Below are 20952 nucleotides of genomic sequence, written 5' to 3' on the forward strand. Positions count from 1 at the left end.
CATTTTGGCATTGGGCAATTAGTAAAGAAGCCAAAAAAAAAAAAAGTTTTATGGAGAAATAAAGCTGGGCACAGAGAATGATAATTGTTAGATAACAGATATCACTAAAACGATTCCCATTTTGCAGTAGAACTTAAAGGTTTCAAAAGGAACTGTGAACAGATTGAAAAGTTGTGTGCTTATGTTTATATCCTAGGTGATGAGACTGAAGTATGGTTATATGGTTCATGAGGCGTATGCTTGACTTGTTCTACAAGAAATTATTTGATTTTATGTATACCCAGATAGTTTTATAATGTATCCCAGAAAATTCTGTAGGATTCTCTACTATTTTACTCCTAGATTAATAGAAACTACCACATTTTAAAATAACACAATATTGTGAAATAAGGCACAGGATAGTAAACTTAGGGGACAATATTTTGTACCTATTTTGCATCAGCATCCCCCCCAAAAGTAGAGGTTTTTTAAATTGTTATAATGCAACTGTCATGTCACAAAAACCCAAATCCTTTTGAAAATCAAGTGGCAAACTAGATGTTAATAGGAGAGAGCAGTGTGAGCAGTGTAACAACATGTGATTGTGTAAGGAGTGAAGTTGGATCAGCGTGGCTGGTGAAATTGGCCTTGTCTTAGCATAAATAAACATCCTTTTAAAGCAGTTCTTAGTGGGGGAAAGAGACACCAAACTTCCCCTAATGTCACAGCCCGTTTCTATGAGAATAGTCTTTTCATGTCAGTATGTCTTCCTCCCTCCCTCTCTCCCTCTTTCTTTCTTCCCCTTTTTTTCGAATTTTTATTGGGGTACAGTTGATTCACAATGTTCTGTTAGTTTCTGCTGTACAGCAAAGTGAATCAGTTATACATATACCCACTATTATTTTAGATTCTAAGCTAATTTGGCCTAATTCTTTTTGATTTTCATGGTCTAAGAGATGAATTTGCATTCTATTTCAAATTTCTGACGTTTGTGTGAATAGGACAGTTTCATTTTAAGAAGACTGATTTTGAGGACTTCATTTCCCTCTTGTATGTTGGAGTTACTAGCAAAGAATATCGAGTTTGAAACTGAGGCATTTCATTGTGTTTCACCTTTCAATCATTGTGCAGGTGAAGCTTGTTGGTGGACCATCCATCCTGCCTCCAAGCAGCGCTCAGAAGGAGAAAAAGTACGGGTTGGAGATGACCTCATCTTAGTTAGTGTGTCCTCCGAAAGGTACTTGGTAAGTGTGCAAAGGCGGATCATGTAGTTGGTGATATGATAAGTGACAGGTCAATAGAATGATCTTTTTAAAGCTGAAATTGCAAATTATCTAGGAAAATTGCTTAGAAACAAGCCTGTATCTCTATTTGATGAATTATACATAACTCCCTAAGTAGAAGAATAATGTGACATGTGTGGAAGTGTGACTTACCAGGATTATTTAGACAGGCTTCCCTCGTGCCCTTGATATGTAAGTTCGTGACATTGATAGTGCCTGTTCTTGGATTATTTTATTAACAGCATGTAAATGCAGTCCAATCAGGAATTTGAAATTCCATGGACTTTATTTTGCGCCCAATGAGAAGGCTATATTAATGAGGCTGTGATTACCTATTTTGATATTTATGAAAGCAGATTATTATGTGAGGAACACTTGTCGTGCTAAGAAAGGAGAAATAAAATTAAAAAATGGTTTAATTCCCTCACTGACATTGCATTGTTTCAAAGAGAAAGGGCTAGAAATGGGAGATTGAAGAAAGAAGTTTATGCTTAATCATTGAAGGTATTTTTTTACTTTTGTGGTGAGGCCAATATCTAACTTCTGTAGTAAATTATATTTTTGCTAAAGAATAATCATATGCAGAATTTCGCAGAATATTGAAATCAGTGGAAGTGTGAAGGGTGTCAGTGAAAATATTCTTTCTATTTTAAGGTTGAGAAAGCAAACAAATATAAAATATGGTATTATAAACTTTACATGAATATCCACATTAAAAAATCCCAGACATCATAGTGGATGATGATTGAAACAAAAATCAGAACTAGAGCATCATTGCAGTTAAGCTCATGCTAGTTTATAGAAAGTGTATTCCTACTGCCTTAAATCAACATATTGTGTGTAGTTGTTTTAGAATTAAGTAAGTAGTTGGTACCCTTGGGCTCTGTGAACGTGGAAATAAGGTGGGTCTGGGGGTGCTTCAAGTCAGTTTTTGCTTACCAACACAGTTCCAATTTTGAAACATTCTAGGAAGAAGGGTGTGGTTTTACTTGCTTTGAGGGAAGAGGTAATGATGAAGACAGGAGAGTGGTGAAACAGGGCCTTGTGTAACTGACAGGAACTATTAAATTAAATGGAACATCTAATGGTGCAGAGCTAAAGGGAGGCTTGGAACATCTCTCCCCTCTTGTCTCTTAAGCATTGTAGGTGGAATCAGGCACCACGCACATTTCTAGGACAATCCAAGGTGTCAGCTCGTCAAATAAGCATTTATTGAGCCCTTGCTGTGTGCCTGTGCTGTATATGTGAAGGTGATGTATTTTGATCGGGAGATAGACATTTCGAGTTGTAGTTTTGCTTGGAAACCAATAGCAGTAATAAAAATAATTCATGCATGCTTCTTAGTATATAAATTCTACACATATCTTATTTTGATTTGGACAGAACTATGCATGTTTTTGCTGTATCACTTGTTCTTTCCACTACACAGCAGAGTTTATTTGACAGGATGGTATCATTATGCACAGAAGGAGGAGAAAATTCAGAATCTCACTGAGGCCAGAGCTTATAGCATCAATTCTACCAGCAAATTCCTGAGTCACTTAATTCCCTGAATTCTGGCTTCCGCACTTGCAAAATGGTGCTGATTCTCCCTAGCACCACAGTTACCGTGATGAAGCAATGAGATGATGGATTTTGAAGATGCTTTGAATTAAAGAACACTATACAAACATTGGCAGTAATTGTAATGCCTGAGGTGCCCCTTCTGTTACTTAGGGAAATAAGTAAACCTCATGATTAATTACATTCACAGATAATTTTCAAGGTACATTTTTTTTTTTTTTTTTTTTTTTGCGGTACCTGGGCCTCTCACTGTTGTGGCCTCTCCCGTTGCGGAGCACAGGCTCCGGACGCGCAGGCTCAGCGGCCATGGCTCACGGGCCCAGCCGCTCTGCGGCATGTGGGATCCTCCCGGACCGGGGCACGAACCCACGTCCCCTGCATCGGCAGGCGGACTCTCAACCACTGAGCCACCGGGAAAGCCCTCAAGCTACATTTTAGCCAACTTATTTAAGTTCCTTTTCTGATACCCTTTTATATAGAGCTCCAGATAGTAAGCCAACCAGATTCTTAAAATTTCACTTTTATTTGATGATGAAGTCAGTGAGTTTAGTGATCATCTGTATAGACCTAGCATATAGTAGAAACCACAGGAATGACCAAGGACAGATTACACATGGCTTCCAGCCTCAAAAAAAAGAGTGGAAAAAACAAACCAAACCCATGGAACTGTAGGAGAGTATCGTGAGACAGTAACTAAGTGTTAGGGTTTAGGTTAGAGATGCTGCAGGATGTTTCTATGGGTGTAGGGATAGTTAATTACTACCTCACATTTCCACTGTGAGTCATTAGTAGTGAGAATACAGAGTATTATGTTCACGGATTCAAGGACCTACATGGTACTTAGTGAGAAGGATCTGGAGGAAGTGAAAGGGCAAAAAGCGAGGCAGTGAAAGACATTGGACTAAACAGCGGCAGCTGGAATAATCCTCGTACTGAAGCTGAATAACTGAAAATTGGGCACATATATATATATATATATATATTGTTTATTGGTACGGAGCCTGCTAAGCATGAGCCTGGGCCAATCATATAACCTCTTCAAACCCTCAGTTTCTTCATCTGCAGTATGGGGGTAATAGCCTAGTTCACAGGGATATTAAGAGGATTGAATGCTTAATCCAGACAACACTCTTAGCTCTATGAATGGCACATATAAAAATTGCTTAGTGAATTGTTATCACAATTTACCCAGGAGATTTGTGCCTATTAAGAACTATAGATATTTAACCAGAAGAGGAGAAAGTTGGGAAGTGAGAAGTGAAGAGACAGTTACAGTTGATTTTAAGTAAAGGGCTATCATGTGAAAGCCAGATTCATATTCTGAGAAGATGCTGACATGGTTAAAAATAAATAAGAAATACGGCTGAAAACACATCCGTTAAAACTAACTACTAAAAGTAAACATGTCCTGTCATTGACTTTGTAACTTTTCATTTGTTAGTGTCTGTTGGCCTTTGATCTAATATTTCTTCAGGAACAGTGATGGTTAAGCTACGTTTGAACTATCTAATTGTGCATTTGCTGCTCTAATCAAGCTTACAACTATTGGGATGCTAAATTGATTAAAACGGATTGAAGGATTGATTTTCACTCTGTCCTCTGCGGAGGTGTCCTGTGGACTGTGCTGGGCTCCCGGAGCCCAGGCCCCACCTAGGATGCTCTGCCCTTTTCTGCTTTATGTGATGAACCTTGTACATGATTTCTCAGGAATAAAGGGTTTTATCTCCAGAAAAGGTTGTAAGCCACTCATCCAAATAATGTCTTTTCTGATCTTGCTGTTTCATATTCTAATATGAAATGATATTCTAATCCTCTTTTCAGGAATATCTAAGACGAAGAAAAATTCCTTTGACCCATTGGAACGACTTATTTTTTTCTTTTAAAGGAGGCTTTATCAAAGCAGCTTAAATATAAGAGAAAGATACAATTTAAAAGAGAGGAAATTTGGTCAAATAGATATTACTGTGAATCTCTTTCAGACTAAACAAAATAAGGTAAAGCACGCAAAATAATTTTTACTTGTGTTAGAAAGATATAAAAATCACCATGGTATGCACAAGAGTTTTCAACACGTGGATTGGATTTCTCTCATTTGAAACATTGATTTTTGAATAATTTTCTCTGTCACCTATAGAAACGGACAGATTTTTAAAAAAATTTTTATTGGAGTATAGTTAATTTACAATGTTGTGTTAGTTTCAGGTGTATACCATAGTGAATCAGTTATACATATACATATATCCACTCTTTTTTAGATTCTTTTCCCATATAGGTTATTACAGAGTATTGAGTAGAGGTCCCTGTGCTATACAGTAGCAGACAGATTTTTAAAATCCATGAAAATATTACCAAACAACTGTCTAAAAGTAAATTAGGAAAAGCAAAACCCCACAATCTAAAAAGTGATGAAAAATGCTTAAAAGAAAGCTGTTCTAGGGCTCAGAAAAATTTACTTCTCTCGTACCCACCTCTGAATTTCCAATAAATGCTAGGTGTTCTGATTGCATAGTAAGTTACCGAACTCCCTCAAGTTGCTTAAAAATACTGATAGCTAAAAAACAGTGATCATAAATATTTTCAAGCTCTTCATCGTATCAACCAATTTATTTATTTATTTAAACATCTTTATTGGAGTATAATTGCTTTACAATGGTGTGTTAGTTTCTGCTTTATAACAAAGTGAATCAGCTATACATATACATATGTTCCCATATCTCTTCCCTCTTAAGTCTCCCTCCCTCCCAGCCTCCCTATCCCACCCCTCTAGGTGGTCACAAACCACCTAGCTGATCTCCCTGTGCTATGCGGCTGCTTCCCACTAGCTATCTGTCTTACGTTTGGTAGTGTACATATGTCCATGCCACTCTCTCACTTTGTCACAGCTTACCCTTCCCCCTCCCCATATCCTCAAGTCCATGCTCTATAGTAGGTCTGTGTCTTTATTCCCGTCTTCCCCTAGGTTCTTCATGACCTTTTTCTTTTCTTTTTTTTTTTCTTAGATTCCATCCTATTTATTTTTTATTTATTTACCTTGAGCCTTTTTTTTTCTCTCTGTGGCTCAGGTGATGGAATCATAGACTGTTCCAATTGGAAAGAACATCTATTCTGTGTCCCTCGTTTTTTTCTCAGAATAAAACAGTGAAGTCTGAGGGGTGATGTATCTTGTTTACTTGTGTTCCCTGTCACTGGAGGATCATTTTTCTCAAGTGTGTTGCATCACCAGGGCCAAGTGCCTGACACTTAACATGAGAGAAATAAATGAGTGAATAAGTGCATCAGATAAGGGTTGAATTCGGATATTCTTAGAAATTCTTGTGCCTTGGACCTTTCGGACAGTCGGAGAAAGCTTACTGACTCTGTTTCATTATCTTTTAAAATATATACACTGGATTACAAAGGAAACTAAAAGTATCAAAGTGGAGTCCAGGTTGAGAACTCCTGGGAGGTGATTTATAATAATATCTTTTCTATTCCTGAGATTTCGTGCTTCTATCATATAAAGCCTTGTTACTCAAAATATGCTTCTTGAACCAGTGGCCTTGGTTGGCCCCCGTTCACACCTCCTGAATTCAAATTTGCCTTTTTTTGACAAGATCCTCAGATGATTTGTGTGTCCATGAGAACTTGAGAGTCACTAACATGAGAATCAAGGTGATAGGAGAGAGCAGATCGCTCCCCAAAGTACCTGCAGTGCTCCTGGTGGGTGTGTAAATTTTAGAGCAGTTACATGTTTCAGCCTAAGGCCAGCTTTGCTTTCAACCTCTGACAACATCTGTTTGGGCTTTAAGGATAACCCATCTTAGTTAGTGTCAGTAACTGAAATTGTTACTGCATTCTGAATATTTACCATCACAAGCCTGTGTGGTTCTTACTCAGATTTCCCTTTGTTGCTTAAGTGGCAAAATTAAATAGAAGCGTCCGAAATAGTTATGCCTAGAGAATATTTTCTTGAGAAGAGTGGACATGATTTAGATAACTTTAAATGGTGTAATATGATCTTAAGGACTTTTTTTTTTACTTTCTCCAACAGACTGAAATTTTCCTTTTTTTATGGTTATATTTATTGTGTACCTTTAGGCTTAGATATGATTTGAAGATTGCATTTTCGTCCTCCCCCCCTCCCGTTGTTTTTTCACTGCAGTAGTTCCTTATTGCCTATAAGGTCCTTGATCTGACACCTGCTATGTCTGCAGGCCTATCTCTCACTCTCTTTCTAAGTATATGCTGTAAGCCCCAAAGATGAAACTCTCTGCTGTGCCGTATGTTCCCGTATCTCTGCCCCTTTGGGTACCATTTCCCTTATTAGAGCCTACAGCACCAAAAAAGCCCAGGTCACTTAACAATTACAAGGTTTCTGGTGTATTAAGAATGAAAATCTCCAAAGTAGTTTATAAAAGTTTTGGTATTTTTTTAAAAAATATCTACACTTAGCACATTAACATTATTAATACACATACGCAAATTCAGTGTATGTACAAACTTTTGGAGACAGCATCTCTAAGTATATAAATGTGACGCTCAGGCCAAATGATCCTACTGGCTCTTCAAATGCCTCGTCCCACATGGAACCCTGTCTCTCCTGTGGAAATACCACCTGTCCTGAAGCCCAGGACAATGAACTGTGTTCCAGTGAGGCTGGTCCAAGTGTTCTTTTCTCTCAATTCCTGTAGCACTTTGATTACAATTCAGCTAATATTTTCAAAACACTGACTCACAGCATTTTGTGGATATATTTTACTTACCTTTCTAGCTTACAAGCACCCTCATGGTGGGGAATGTGTTCTATTAATGTTTAGCACAATGCTTTATACGTAGTATATGCAATGAACAAGGATGAATGAACAAATCTATTTATCGTAATATGGCATGAGCTTTCACTTGAATTCAAAAGTAAAAATATAAGCATTGGTATTTTGAATCGTCTTCTGATGGTTTGATAAAATCCATATGGTTTTACAGGTTTCTTTTTTTTTTTTTTTTTGGTGTGTTTGTGCTGTTATTTTGGCTCAGGTCATTGAAATAGGAACATTTAAGGAATAACTTAAAATATTTTTTTAAAGTTTATCCTACTTTGATTTTAAAGGTTTGGTTCACTTCTGCACATACTTCTTTATTGAGTAACCTTGCTAGATGCTAGGGATACAGTTGTGAGCCTGTGTCAGCTTACAAGAGGGAGAATAAAAAATACACTAAATGATCCCATTGTGATAAGAGCTATGAAGAAAAATATATTTTTCTTGTTTGTGGAAGCAGATGGCATATGATTTATTTGTAAATAGTTAAAGAGTTTTAATATATTAGGGAAGAAATTAATTCAATAAAGACATCTTAGCCGGATTTTTGCATAAGAAGGACAAGTCCAGGTAGAAAGGAGGTCATAAAAAGACAGACAGCTGGTTGAGATGGGAGAGGGGTAAGCAGGTTATTGCTAAACCTGAAGCAGCCACTTTTAATCTTATCGATTGGAAAGTTGCTGATAAGATAATTACATATATGTCAAATGTCACAAATGTCTTGGGTTTTGTTTTTAAGAGAAAGAAAACGAAATGCCTCCCTATGCCGGTGACATGAGATTAGTATATTTAGGCAGAAGAGACCTTTGGATGTTGAAAGGCTTGTGGCATATACCAGTGTGCTTCTGCATGCCGTGACTGCTGTTTGTCTAACTAGGAAGGTCAGATATCTGGGAAAGTTCTAGTGCAATTGAAGTCTTTAAAAGCTTAGGCTGGGGCTTCCCTGGTGGCGTAGTGGTTGAGAGTCCACCTGCCAATGCAGGGGACGCGGATTCGTGCCCCGGTCTGGGAGGATCCCGCATGGCGCGGAGCGGCTGGGCCCGTGAGCCATGGCCGCTGAGCCTGCGCGTCCAGAGCCTGTGCTCCGCAATGGGAGAGGCCACAGCAGTGAGAGGCCCGCGTACCGCAAAAAAAAAAAAAAAAAAAAAAAAAGCTTAGGCCGTCATCAGCGTTGGAAAGTGTTGCAGGAACATTCTAGGAATATTGGTGACGTTTACTCAGATGACTGCAAGAAAAAAGGTGGTTGTTCTTTGCATGTTTGAAATTCTAGCAGCAGCCAGGTAATGGTTAGTGAAATAAGCAAGTCATTTGTCTGTACTCATAATTTTGTTTTTCTTTACTTATCATTTCAGAACTCATCAATGATGGCTCTCAAAGGTGTGAAATATGATGTTCTTTTAATACATTTGACTTAAGAAGGAACATCTGAGATTTGTAATGTCTGAATTTTGAAGGACATGTATTGTCTTGGTTTTTGATACCTATTAGGGAATATTGCCATCTAATAGCTATTACATCAGATTGTAGATAAAAGTTCCTAAAGGACCCCATGAAACTAACACATTAGTCCAGTAGGTTTAACCTACTTCATTGTCAACACACTGTCACAGTGTGATAGGTAAAAACTTAATTATAATTTTAATGGTAAGGGCCTACTATCTGTACAAATTTGCCCATCAATAAGCCTTTAAAACAAAATAGTCTGTTTTCACAAATAAATCTATTTTATCTGTGTTTTCGGATTAGTGGCTTAAGTAGTAACTCTTAGAAGGAAGCTGAAAAATACCTAAAGTCAAATATAAACTCCAATTTTTTTCCTACTAGTCTCTTCATTTTTGAGTGACGGGATTGCAACGGAGGCTGTCTGTGGACAGTCCCACGTTGGCAGCGTTCAGTTTGAGTTGCCAGAAGCACTTCTGTGTTGAGACTTACCCAGAGCCTGTAGTGATGGCCTTCTTTTGCTTCTAATGCAGCACTTGTCTTATGGCAACGGCAGCCTGCACGTGGACGCCGCTTTCCAGCAGACCCTCTGGAGCGTGGCCCCAATCAGCTCAGGAAGTGAAGCAGCCCAAGGTGAGAACTCCACTTCCATTAGGGGGCTGGTCCCCGATGCAGAGTTGGCAGTCATCTTTGGGATTGTGATAATGAGTAAATTCATTAGAGCTGTTGGTGTCAAAATATTCTGTAATGCAGATACGTAACATTTAAGAAACTCATTTGAATTGCTAATTAAAAGTGAAGTTTGTCTGAAGGTTTATCTCCTCTTATTTTTATGCTGCCGTCAGCTTTAGTTTATTTTTGTGTGTGTTTTACATGCTAGCTTTCTAGGGGTGATTTTCTCCAGTGTTTTGGCCTCAGGGTATTGCTTAGGCAGGCTACTGTCAAGATTTCTCATCTTCCAGGGTGTGTGACTTAGAACTGGATCACAGCAGTGCTTGTACATCAGGGTTTTCCCAGGAAATATCTGTGTGTTCTGGTTGTTCTCACTTACGTAAGTTCAAATCTGAGCCTATCCAGGCTTGCATATTTAGTGGAGGGTTTTATGAGGCTGAGGTCATGTATAATCGTGGGAACATCACTAACTGTGGGACTTGGGAACCCAGGGCTCAGAGGTGGCAGGCAGGTGGCACCATCCGTCTCTGTGATTTTGGCCAGGTACTTAAGCCTTGCTGGACTCCTGTGTCTCTGTCTAGGAACATAGGAGATTGGAGCCAATGATCTGTTCAGCTGTAAACATCTGATGATGACAGTTCAAATGTGACTGCGTTTCAATCCTTCTAGGGTATCTGATTGGTGGTGACGTCCTCAGGTTGCTTCATGGACACATGGATGAATGCCTCACGGTCCCTTCAGGAGAACACGGTGAAGAGCAGCGAAGGTTGGTACCTGAGCCCAGCGCCTTGAGCCTTGCATTTTCTTGTTTTTATATAAGTTTTGTAAATTAAGGATTTGTCTGTTCAGGCCATTAGCATAAGAGAAAGTGGGCCACTGTCATTCATCTGTCCACTGAAGTGATCCATTGCTGGCCTCCTCTGTAGTTTTTTTCTCATGTATGGTTTTGACTACCTATGAATAGAGTTGCAGAAAATTCTTGTATAATTAAAACATGGTGAGAAGCAGTGAATACAATAAACTGAGTGGGAGGAATGAACACATTCACTTACTTAAACCTTCGTGAAATGTTCATTCGTTTTGATGAATCCTCTTTCTGGAATGTTTAGTCTCCAGTTCAGTTTCAGACTTCTCAGATTGCCCAGAGGTTTAGGACCTTTTCCTGTTACCTCCCATTTACTGAGATAGATAATAAAATGGAGCACTTTCCCTAATATTTTATGTGATTTTAATCTCTCTTATGTTAATATTATTTGGCATTGGGCCAAGATGGCAGTAGCCTGGATCATGGGGAAAAGTGCACAAATAATACAAAACCATAAAAATATTGAGGGTGATTTGAATGTTCCATTTTGCCTCACGAATTCATGGATGAATATGGTAAGTGCAATGCATAAATAAGCGATTATTGGGAGAGAAGGCATGATCCGGGTGATTTATTACGTGGCTTTAAGTCTTTTAGTGGAGGTTTCTCATAATATTAGCGTATCACTTAGATAACTATTATTGGTAAATATTTATTTTTGTAGTTTAAAGAAAGATGCAGAGAACATTTAGAAAGTTAGTACTTCTTTAATTAGCTGTTTAACCTTGGGAAGAGTCACTCTGAGACCTGGGTACTAGTCTTACCTCTCCCCAGGTAGACCTAGCTTATGGTGAAGCATGAAATGCAGAGCCTCAAAAAATGCCCTAAACGAAAAGTGCTGCTTTTACTAGGTTAGGAAGAAGATGTTAACGGTGTGTTGATAGGGTTTATAGAAAAGATGAGAGGGAATTCAAAAGACGGTTTATCTGAGGAATTAATTCCAAACAGAAGACTCAGAGGGATGCAGTGTATACTGGGAATTGCAGTTATTCCTGACTGATGAGGGGCAGGGTGGAAGAAGCATGGAAACTAGACATGGAAACTTGGTCAGCTCTTTTTTTTTTTTCCATCTTTATTGGAGTATAATTGCTTTACAGTGGTGTGTTAGTTTCTGCTTTATAACAAAGTGAATCAGCTATACGTATAGATATATCCCCATATCTCTTCCCTCTCGTGTCTCCCTCCCTCCCACCCTCCCTATCCCACCCCTCTAGGTGGTCACAAAGCACCGAGCTGGTCTCCCTGTGCTGTGCGGCTGCTTCCCACTAGCTATCTATCTTACATTTGGTAGTGTATATATGTCCATGCCACTCTCTCACTTTGTCCCAGCTTACCCTTCCCCCTCCCCGTATCCTCAAGTCCATTCTCTAGTAGGTCTGTGTCTTTATTCCTGTCTTACCCCTAGGTTCTTCATGACATTTTTTTCCCTTAAATTCCGTATATTTGTGTTAGCATACGGTACTTGTCTTTCTCTTTATGACTTACTTCACTCTGCATGACAGACTCTAGGTCCATCCACCTCACCTCAAATAACTCAATTTCATTTCTTTTTATGGCTGAGTAATATTCCATTGTATATATGTGCCACATCTTCTTTATCCATTCATCTGATGATGGACACTTAGGTTGCTTCCATCTCCTGGCTATTGTAAATAGAGCTGCAGTGAACATTTTGGTACATGACTCTTTTTGAATTATGGTTTTCTCGGGGTGTGTGCCCAGTAGCGGGATTGCTGGGTCATATGGTAGTTCTGTTTGTAGTTTCTGAAGGCTCATTAGTGCCATTCCCACGGGTTGGCTGTTACCCTGAGATGGTTGGGAAGGAGTGTGTGGGGAGGGGTGACGTGGTCAGGTCTCTTTGAAAAGAGTGTCTCTGACGAACAAGAACTTAGATCGGAGGTGGAGAGATTCTGGAGCAGGGAAGCCAACTCGGAGAAGGCCGATGAAGTCATTCATGTGAGAGCAAAGGAGAAGCTTATCCTGGAGAGTGGCCGTTAGAATAGGACAGCCTGGCCCAGAAACATTTCAGGTCAGATTGACTCGTTTAAGGATGAACTCTGTGTGGTCGGTGAGAGAATGTATCAGATTTAAGGGCAAGAAACTCCCTAGAGTTTCTGACTCTAGGGAAGAGAGATGGTGTTAAAGATTGTAGGAGATGGACAGATGTGATACAAAGGACTGAGTGAGATTTTGGACACTGGTGAGTACAGAGGGTCTATGGGAAGTAAAATAAAGGGTCTATGGGAAATTGGAATTTTTGAGTCTTTAACTTACACAAAGCTTGGGTTGGATATAAATCACAAGTGCACAGGGGGTAGTTGAAAGAAGGGGAGCCCTAGGTAGAGAGGGAGGAACAGTGACTAGAGTGTTACGTTTAGCAAGTTGGGCATTGCTTTAAAAGGCTGCAAAACCTTGGAATAGACTAACTAGAGAGGAAGCTGAGGATGGAATCCTAGATAAGGCTGATATTTAGGACACTGACAGGTGAAGAAAAGGCACAAGAGAGGCAGAATGGTAGTTAAGAGGAGAGCCAGGGAAGTTCGTTATGGAACCCAAAGGAGGCTTGGGGTGTAGATGCGTTCAGTGATATAATATCATCATCGAGACTTAGGAGCAGAACGAGGTTGTGCCATAGTCTTTTGGATCTTTAGTCTCTGACTTGTTAAGCGAAACACTTGAAACGAAGTGATTCTTTGAGCCCACGTGCTCTTTCTACAGACACTGGAGAGATTTGTAATTAAGAGAATGGGCTGTAGACCTGGGCTTGGGCCTCGCCTCTGCCACTAACAGTTGTGTGACTTAATTTCTTTAAACATGATTTTTCTCCTCTGTGAAATGCGGCTTAAATGTTATCTGTTACTTCATGGGATTGTTGTGAAGGTTCAGTAGGAAAATGCATGTAAAACCTTGATGCATATGAAGAGATCAACAAATGTATTATTGTTGTTGTTACCTTATCACTATTGTTTAGACAGAAGAGCAGCGTTTAGTCAGATATGGGAACGTTTGAGGGACCCTGGGCATGCGGGTGAAAGTATGGTAGAGCGTAGATTTTAGGGGAAGAGACGCTCAACTATATCAAAGAAAACCCTCTTCTGTTTTGAAATGAATGTGGCAGGTGAGAGGTGGGGAAGGGTCCTCCTTCTTGCTAAGCTTTAGAAGCCAGGAATGGATGAGCATAGTTTTTAACAGTTGGGTTTTTTCATTTCCAAATGAGAATATTCAGCGTCGGATAGATCCCAGATTTCTTAGACTAAGCTCGCGGGCAATGACTGCAGTTTTCCACCTCTCCTGCACCTCTCCTGCACATTAGAGAGTCTGTATGTTAAAGACATACAGGGTTTTATTAAAAATGATACTTACAGAGCAGATTTCCTGCTAATTGGTTGTTTTGGGGGATGCCTTTTATTTGTTTTTTTAATTTTAAATTGGAGTATAGTTGATTTACAATGTTGTGTTAGTTTCAGGTGTACAGCAAAGTGAATCAGTTATACATATATCTATTCTTTTTCAGATTCTTTTCCCATATAGGTTATTACAGGATGTTGAGTAGAGTTCCCTGTGCTATACAGTAGGCCCTTGTTGGTTATCTATGTTATATACAGTAGTGTGTATATGTTAAGCTTAACCTCCTAATTTATCCTTGCCTGCCGTCTTTCCCCTTTGGTAACCATAAGTTTGTTTCCTAAGTCTGTGAGTCTCTTTCTGTTTTGTAAATAAGTTCATTTGTGTCATTTTTGTAGATTCCACATGTAAGTGATAGCGTACAGTATTTGTCTTTCTCTGTCTGACTTACTTCGCTTAGTATGATCATCTCTCCTGCTGGTTGTTATTACATTGCTGTAATTCTTTACATTGCTGGTTATTACAGAGAAAACTAGGGGAAATGTCAAAGACATTTTGGTATTGGTCTGGGCCCGCTTTCCCATTGCATGCATATTGAAGGCTGCTCCTGTCCCCCGTCCTGTATTATTCTTGATTTAATGTTACTCATTTCTGTGTCACATTAATCTCAATATGTATTCAGATCAACACATTGCAGCTCTTTCTAGGTAGTGATGTCAGTAAGAACACATCCTTAGTGCCCCTTGTACGGCGTGTTTACACGGGTGAAATTAGATTAAAATGGATGTCAGACTTGACATGCCTCATGACATCCCTTTCTCCCTCATGACTTGAGGGAGAAAATGAGTCAGAAATAGGCAACAGGAGCCTGAGGGATGTTGCTTAAGACTGAAAGTTATCTATGTCTTGATTACACAGTGAGATTGAACAATTTTTTGCATGTACTGATAAAAGTAATTCCTTAAATTTTACATTTATAGAGCCCTTTATTCCTTCAAGTCTTCTTAATATCAGTGTGTAGAAATTTCTTTATCTTCCCCTGTCCTCACGCTAAGTCCCTTCAGTGTCTTACAGAATGAGGGGAAGGCAAAAGACGGTACAGCCAGGAGGCAGCCTTTCTTTAATTGATGTGAATCTGTATTGGGGGAAAAACACATAGTGATAACCTTAAAAATGTATTTTGATTCATTTTTTAAAAAGAAGTAAAAATAATTTGACTTTCTGAGAGCTGGAGAAGTTCCAGGGAAATATATAAAGATTTCTTTTAACTCATAATTCTTCACACTAATTATGATCTGGCTACACTCAATTATATTCTGTTATTAAAGTTAAATAACTAAAGTCAAATCAGGTTTGTTACAAGAAGTAGTGGAATTGATTAAGGAGATGGCCAGAAGTGACAGTTGCTTCTGAGTAATTTAGGACCATTTTGGTCGTAAATGCTGGGTTAGTAAGTGAATTTGTCAATCTGCTCATGCCTCCTTCCCATGACAAGTTTTGAATATACATAATGGAACTATAATTGTAGCAGTTGAAAATGCAGTTCAGTGATGGGTACTGTAGTTCTAGATACCGATGCAGTGATCTTTTATTATTATTATTTTATAATCTATTTTACGCAAGTATAGTTGATTTACAATGTTGTGTTCGTTTCTGCTGTACAGCACAGTGATTCCGTTATACATATGTACACATTCCTTTTCATATTCTTTTCCATTATGGTTTATCGCAGGATATTGAATATAGTTCCCTGTGCTCTACAGTAGGACCTTGTTGTTTATCCATTGTATATGTAATAGTTTGCATCTGCTAACCCCAAACTCCCACTCCATCCCTCCCCACCATCCCCACCCACCCTTGGCAACCACAAGTCTGTTCTCTCTCTGATGAAGTGATCTTTAACTACCTCTTCACACTTAGATCTGTATATGTATGTGGTCTCCTGTGCATTGTCATGGGAGTGTTAACCAGACCCCCAGAATGAATAGCATATATTGTCCCATTCAGTTAAGTGGAATTGAATTGGAGAATGAAGCCTACCAAAGTTAAATTAAACATATATTTTCCCCACACTTCCTGCTCATGTTGCTTTTACGGATTGAACTCTGACATGTTCGTGACGTAAGGCATCACTATGGTTTGATTTTAAATTTCTTGAGATTTTTCCAGAAAGATGTGTGACTCTAAAATTACCAGTATACAACTGGTCTAAACAACAATAAAAGTCGTAAAATTATCATCTATAGATGTTGTGAGCAGGCGGGGGAAAGGGAGAAATGCACGGAACGTTAACTGTAGAATTGTAATTTCTTTGTTCTTTTTCAAACTTTTCAAATAGTGAGATGGGATAAATTAAGGAGAAACAAGTTCTGGTACTTGGCAAGAGATCTGTCGGATGCCACACAGCTTTTAAATTATTGCTTTAAAAAAAGATTCATTCTGGAGCCTTGAAATTTGATTATCAGTTTTCATTTCAAGCATGAAGTCTTTTATATGGGGAGTGTTTTCTGTTCTAGATTCCTTAAGATTGCACCTTATTACTTCCATCCATTTTTACGGAATACAATAAAATGTCAACAAAGGCGTTTACTTATGTGCACACACGCTTACTAATGGATTAACTATGCACTACCTGAATTAAGTATGTCATACTTTTAAATTAATAAGTTTTAAGAAAGACGAGTTAGGGGAGTGTTATTCAGAATTATTATGTGAGATCTCTGATGTGGAAACCGGTATTAGGGGAACGTTTTTTGAAAAGCATCATTTGTACGTTAAAACAGTTTTTACCACATAGCTCATAGGTAATTTTATTCATTTAATAAAAATCTGTGGAATGACCACCATGTTCTGAGTGCTGGGGTTGTTAGTATCAAAAAAGATACAAAGTCTCTTTTCTCAAGGAGTTTACATTCTAGTGGGGATATGTAACAATAAAAACTTAAATATGCTTGTTTATAAATGCACACACATACCCATGCATGCATAGATAAAATACACCTGATGGTGTGTGTGTGTGTGTGCGCGTGTGTGTATGAGAGAGCGAGAGCGAGAGCGAGAGCGAGAGCGAGACGAGCGAGCACAGGCAGGCTTGAGTGTGGATAGAGAAGTTGTCCTGTTTCCATCTTACCAGGCATTACTCTTGGCATATACTTGCTCTGTCTTGTTCCTTTCAAACTCAGGACCATTAAGTCATTGTTTCTGACAGTGTCTGGAAATAAATGCTACATTTGCTTTCCAGAATGTGACTCAGCAGGCGAAAGCCATGCCTTATGTATGCATGACAATAGTTTTGCCTTCACGCCCCTTTTAATATTATGATTCAGTGAGCTTTACTTGTGAATAATTGATAAGGCATGAGATGGATTTGATCTAATGAATTAAGTGTCTCTCTGTCTGGCTTAGAAGGACAGGCGTGGTTTATGTCTACGTACACAATCGGATGACTAATACCCCGCAGGGTTTGTATGCCCTCAGTCACCTACCTCGGCGCAAGCTTCTGAGCCTGCGCTGTTTTACTCCAAAACAGTCAAGTTATCATATAAGAACTTTCCTTCCTTCTCTTCGTGTCCTGTGTATACCTCTTTAGCCTGCATCTGGGGATAGGACAGGTTTCCCAAATAGTTTTGCTACAAGAGTAGGCACATGAAGGAGAGCTATTTTTTTCTTCTTTGCCTCTTCTCCCTGGAGAGAGATGCAGTCTTTCCCCTAAACTTAACCTCCCTGCTGATTGCAGAGAGCACCCTGGCCTTGCTTCAGCCTGTCATCATTTAGCAGCCTGACTTGGTCTAGAGCCGCACTCTCAAGGAACGACTGGGCTAGAAGGCACAGTTTTCCAAAATACAAGCTTTGAAGGCAAAGGATTAAACATATTCACAGAGATTGGAGCCACCGGATAAGAGTAAAAATGAAAAAAAAAACCAATTGAGGTGTTGGATGCACTGAAAATGAGTGACTGGGAAGAGACAATAGATTAAAAATCAACATTGAGAAAGAGAAATCTCCCAGTTATTTTCTCAGTGAAAATTTAAGACCATTTTTACTGGTCCACGTTTAGTTTCTTAACTTAATCTAGGTGTAAGCAATATCTTTCAGGAAGAAAAGAAAAGCTTCCTCTTTTTTAAATTTCCAGATTCCTTTGTGGCTGTGTTATATTCCCTACGGAGTGAAAAGTAAAAGTAGCAAATGTTCGTTGTTGTTTTTCTGCTCTAGTCCTAGTTATACGACTCTTTAATACGGATTCGGAGTGTAAGGATGTTATTGTTTTTAATCCACGATTATTCATTTATATTTTATGCAGACGTGACATCTCAAAACATACTGATCTTGGGTGGCCTCGGCCTGCAGCGGCTTGAAGCAGGATTTCAGTTCCCGGCCAGAGATTGAGGTTGGGCAGCGGCAGTGAGAGCTGAATCCTAATCACTAGACCACCAGGGACCAGTGGCCAGCGACAAGGCCCTGGCCCATCAGCTGCGTAGAAATGAATTTCCACATAGAGGTGGAAAGAGTGAAGCAAGTAAAGTGTTTATTAGGAGGAAAAAGAGTACAGTACGTGTGGATAGCCACACGGGTGGCTCAGAGAGAGAGAGTCGCACCCTTGTGGTAGTTTGAATCACTGTTGTGGGGCATTTCTTCCGCATTTCCTTTGACCAGTCATCTTGCTTTGCCTGGTTCTGAGTCCGTATTTGGTCTACCTCAGGGTCCTCCTCTGTGTGCGTGCGCATCTCTTAGCCAAGATGGATTCCAGCAAAGAGGCCTGTGGGTAGTTGGCATCACTTACCGTGGGGTGGCGCCGCCTCCCTTTTTGACCTCCAAGGAGCCTTCCTGTGCGTGTGTAGTCAGGAAGGTCTCCTTGACTTCGAGGGTGAGGAATATGTGGTCTTTGATCTGGGCAGGGCCCAGCCTCCTCTATCATCCTGCTTTTATGGAGTTTTTGCTGTTATGGAGTTTCTGTCCACAGGGGAGAAACTGCTCAGCCTGAGGCCCATCCGTGTCCTGTCTCAATACCTATTTCCCCTTGTGCAGCAACTTGAATAGAAATATCACAGACTCAGTCCTGAGTAAATATGTGATGCTCCTCTAAATGTTGCATAGGCATATACTTTTGATTTCTCTGATACTGTGAAGAGGTTCCTGGGAGCTTGCCTGGGGCTTAGCTGCTCAGCTAAACACTCTCTTAGGCCCTTACGTAGTAGACTGGTGTGCAAGCAGAAATCCTACTGAGAAAATGTGTAAACGGAAACACTTATAATTTCTCTTTGCAATAATCTTTTAATCCTGGGTCTATTTTTCAATTCCTTTAATGCTTATTGAGGGCTTGTATGTTCTAGGCATTTCGATGTGTGCTGGCTATAAAAAAATGAGATCGTAGAAAACGTATCTTACTATTCTACCCGTCGAGGAGGATTAGACAAGGAGGAATCTGTGCTGACCTTTGATTTTGAGGTGATACTTTCGCCAGCCTGTAAGTTAGTAGAACAAGCTTCTCTTCCCCAGAATTGTTTGGAACCTGCCATTCAGTATCAACTCTCAATGGAAATGGTGTGTGAGAAATTTTTCTGTTTTTCAAAGGATTCATAGGTGAATCCTCAACATCCAGGGTCTGGTAACACATTACCACACGGAACTTAATTTGGTTGAGGACGTGTTGGTAGTAGAATTGTCTGTGTCTTTAACTGCCCCAGGTAAATGGCGTATATCACATACTGCCATTTATTATCTTTACTGGTGTGTGTGTTCATCTCTTCTGTTTAGTTTTCAGCCAGGATTGTATCATTCATTTCTGTACCCCTTTCATAGAGTGACAAATATATGGGAATCTGCACACAAATGCTGATTGTTTTGTGTTTGTGAAAGAAATTAATGGAGAAAAAAAGTCATGCACTTCCTTGTAGGTTGTTTAAGGAGAGCAGTGGGATGCATGCATTGAGAACTGCTCTGGTTAATTCAGAGGGGTTTGAGGTCCCCGTTTGTAGGATTTCAGTGACTCCTAAAAGATTATTGTCTGCTTGCGATTCCGGGAGGGGCAGAAACCAGCCAGCCGACCAACCTGAATGAACAGAACACTATTTTGAGGCCTATGAGTCCCACATCCTTGGCTAAGAGCCTTCTCTATTGGAAGCATCTTGACTTCACGTCACTCCACAGGGAAGAATCCCTATTCCTACAGTAGGAGTCTGAGCCTTGAAGACAGTGATTTAAACAAACTGGTGGGGTGGTTTGTGGATATTTTGACAGTATGATGTATGTTATGGATTTTTTCAGAGAAAACTCACATACTTGCCAACATGCCAAACTTTTGCCTGCGAGGGAATTTTTGTGATGTTAACGTATGTTTTCTCCCAGTATTTTTCCTATTATTTTTCTCCACTTAAGCAGCTAGCAGTCCCAGTGCACTTTCTCCTCAGGGGAGGTTTGAGAGTTGGCAGAAAGCTGAACTTTTCTAGAAGGCACTTCCCTTCCTGACTTTTATTCCCTAAAGACTAAATCCAAGGAGGTCGTTATGCTTAGTGTCTTGCACACAGGGGGAGAGAGGTTCCCTCTGACAGAAAAAGAAGAGAAGAAAGGATTTTGCCACAGACTCAGAACACACATGGAGCAAATGGACGCCCATAAGCCAGAAATACATGAACCACAGCCCAGACCTCACACTTTACATGAAATCTAATTCAGATGGATCATGGGCTTAAATGTAAAACATAAAACGATAACACATTTAGGAAAAAATCTTTGAGAGCATAGAGTTTATAACTTGACATCAGAAACATGTCCATGAAAGGAAAACATTAATAAATTGATCTCATCAAAATGAGAAAATTTTATTCTGTGAAAGTCCCTGTGAAGAGGATGAAAAGATAAGTTATAGACTGGCCAAAGATATTTGCAAATCGTATGTCCAACAAAGGACAAATAATCTGAAAATACAGAAAGAACTCTCAAAGCTCAACAGTAGCAAACAACCTAATTAGAAAATGGTTGCAAAACATGGACGGTGGTTTCACTGAAAGGGCAT

General features: G+C 39.5%; 1 protein-coding gene across 1 annotated transcript in view; it reads left to right on the top strand.

The window, feature by feature from the left end:
- RYR2 (ryanodine receptor 2) overlaps positions 1–20952 on the top strand; it is a 542915-nt gene that overhangs the window by 122280 nt on the left and 399683 nt on the right. Inside the window, exons 8-10 of the mRNA XM_060126891.1 lie at positions 1111–1223; positions 9592–9691; positions 10400–10496. Coding sequence (XP_059982874.1) covers positions 1111–1223; positions 9592–9691; positions 10400–10496 — 310 coding nt within the window. The remainder of the gene's footprint in view (positions 1–1110; positions 1224–9591; positions 9692–10399; positions 10497–20952) is intronic.

This window comes from Lagenorhynchus albirostris, chromosome 16, assembly GCF_949774975.1.
Source record: "Lagenorhynchus albirostris chromosome 16, mLagAlb1.1, whole genome shotgun sequence".
NCBI classification, from domain to species: Eukaryota; Metazoa; Chordata; class Mammalia; order Artiodactyla; family Delphinidae; genus Lagenorhynchus; species Lagenorhynchus albirostris.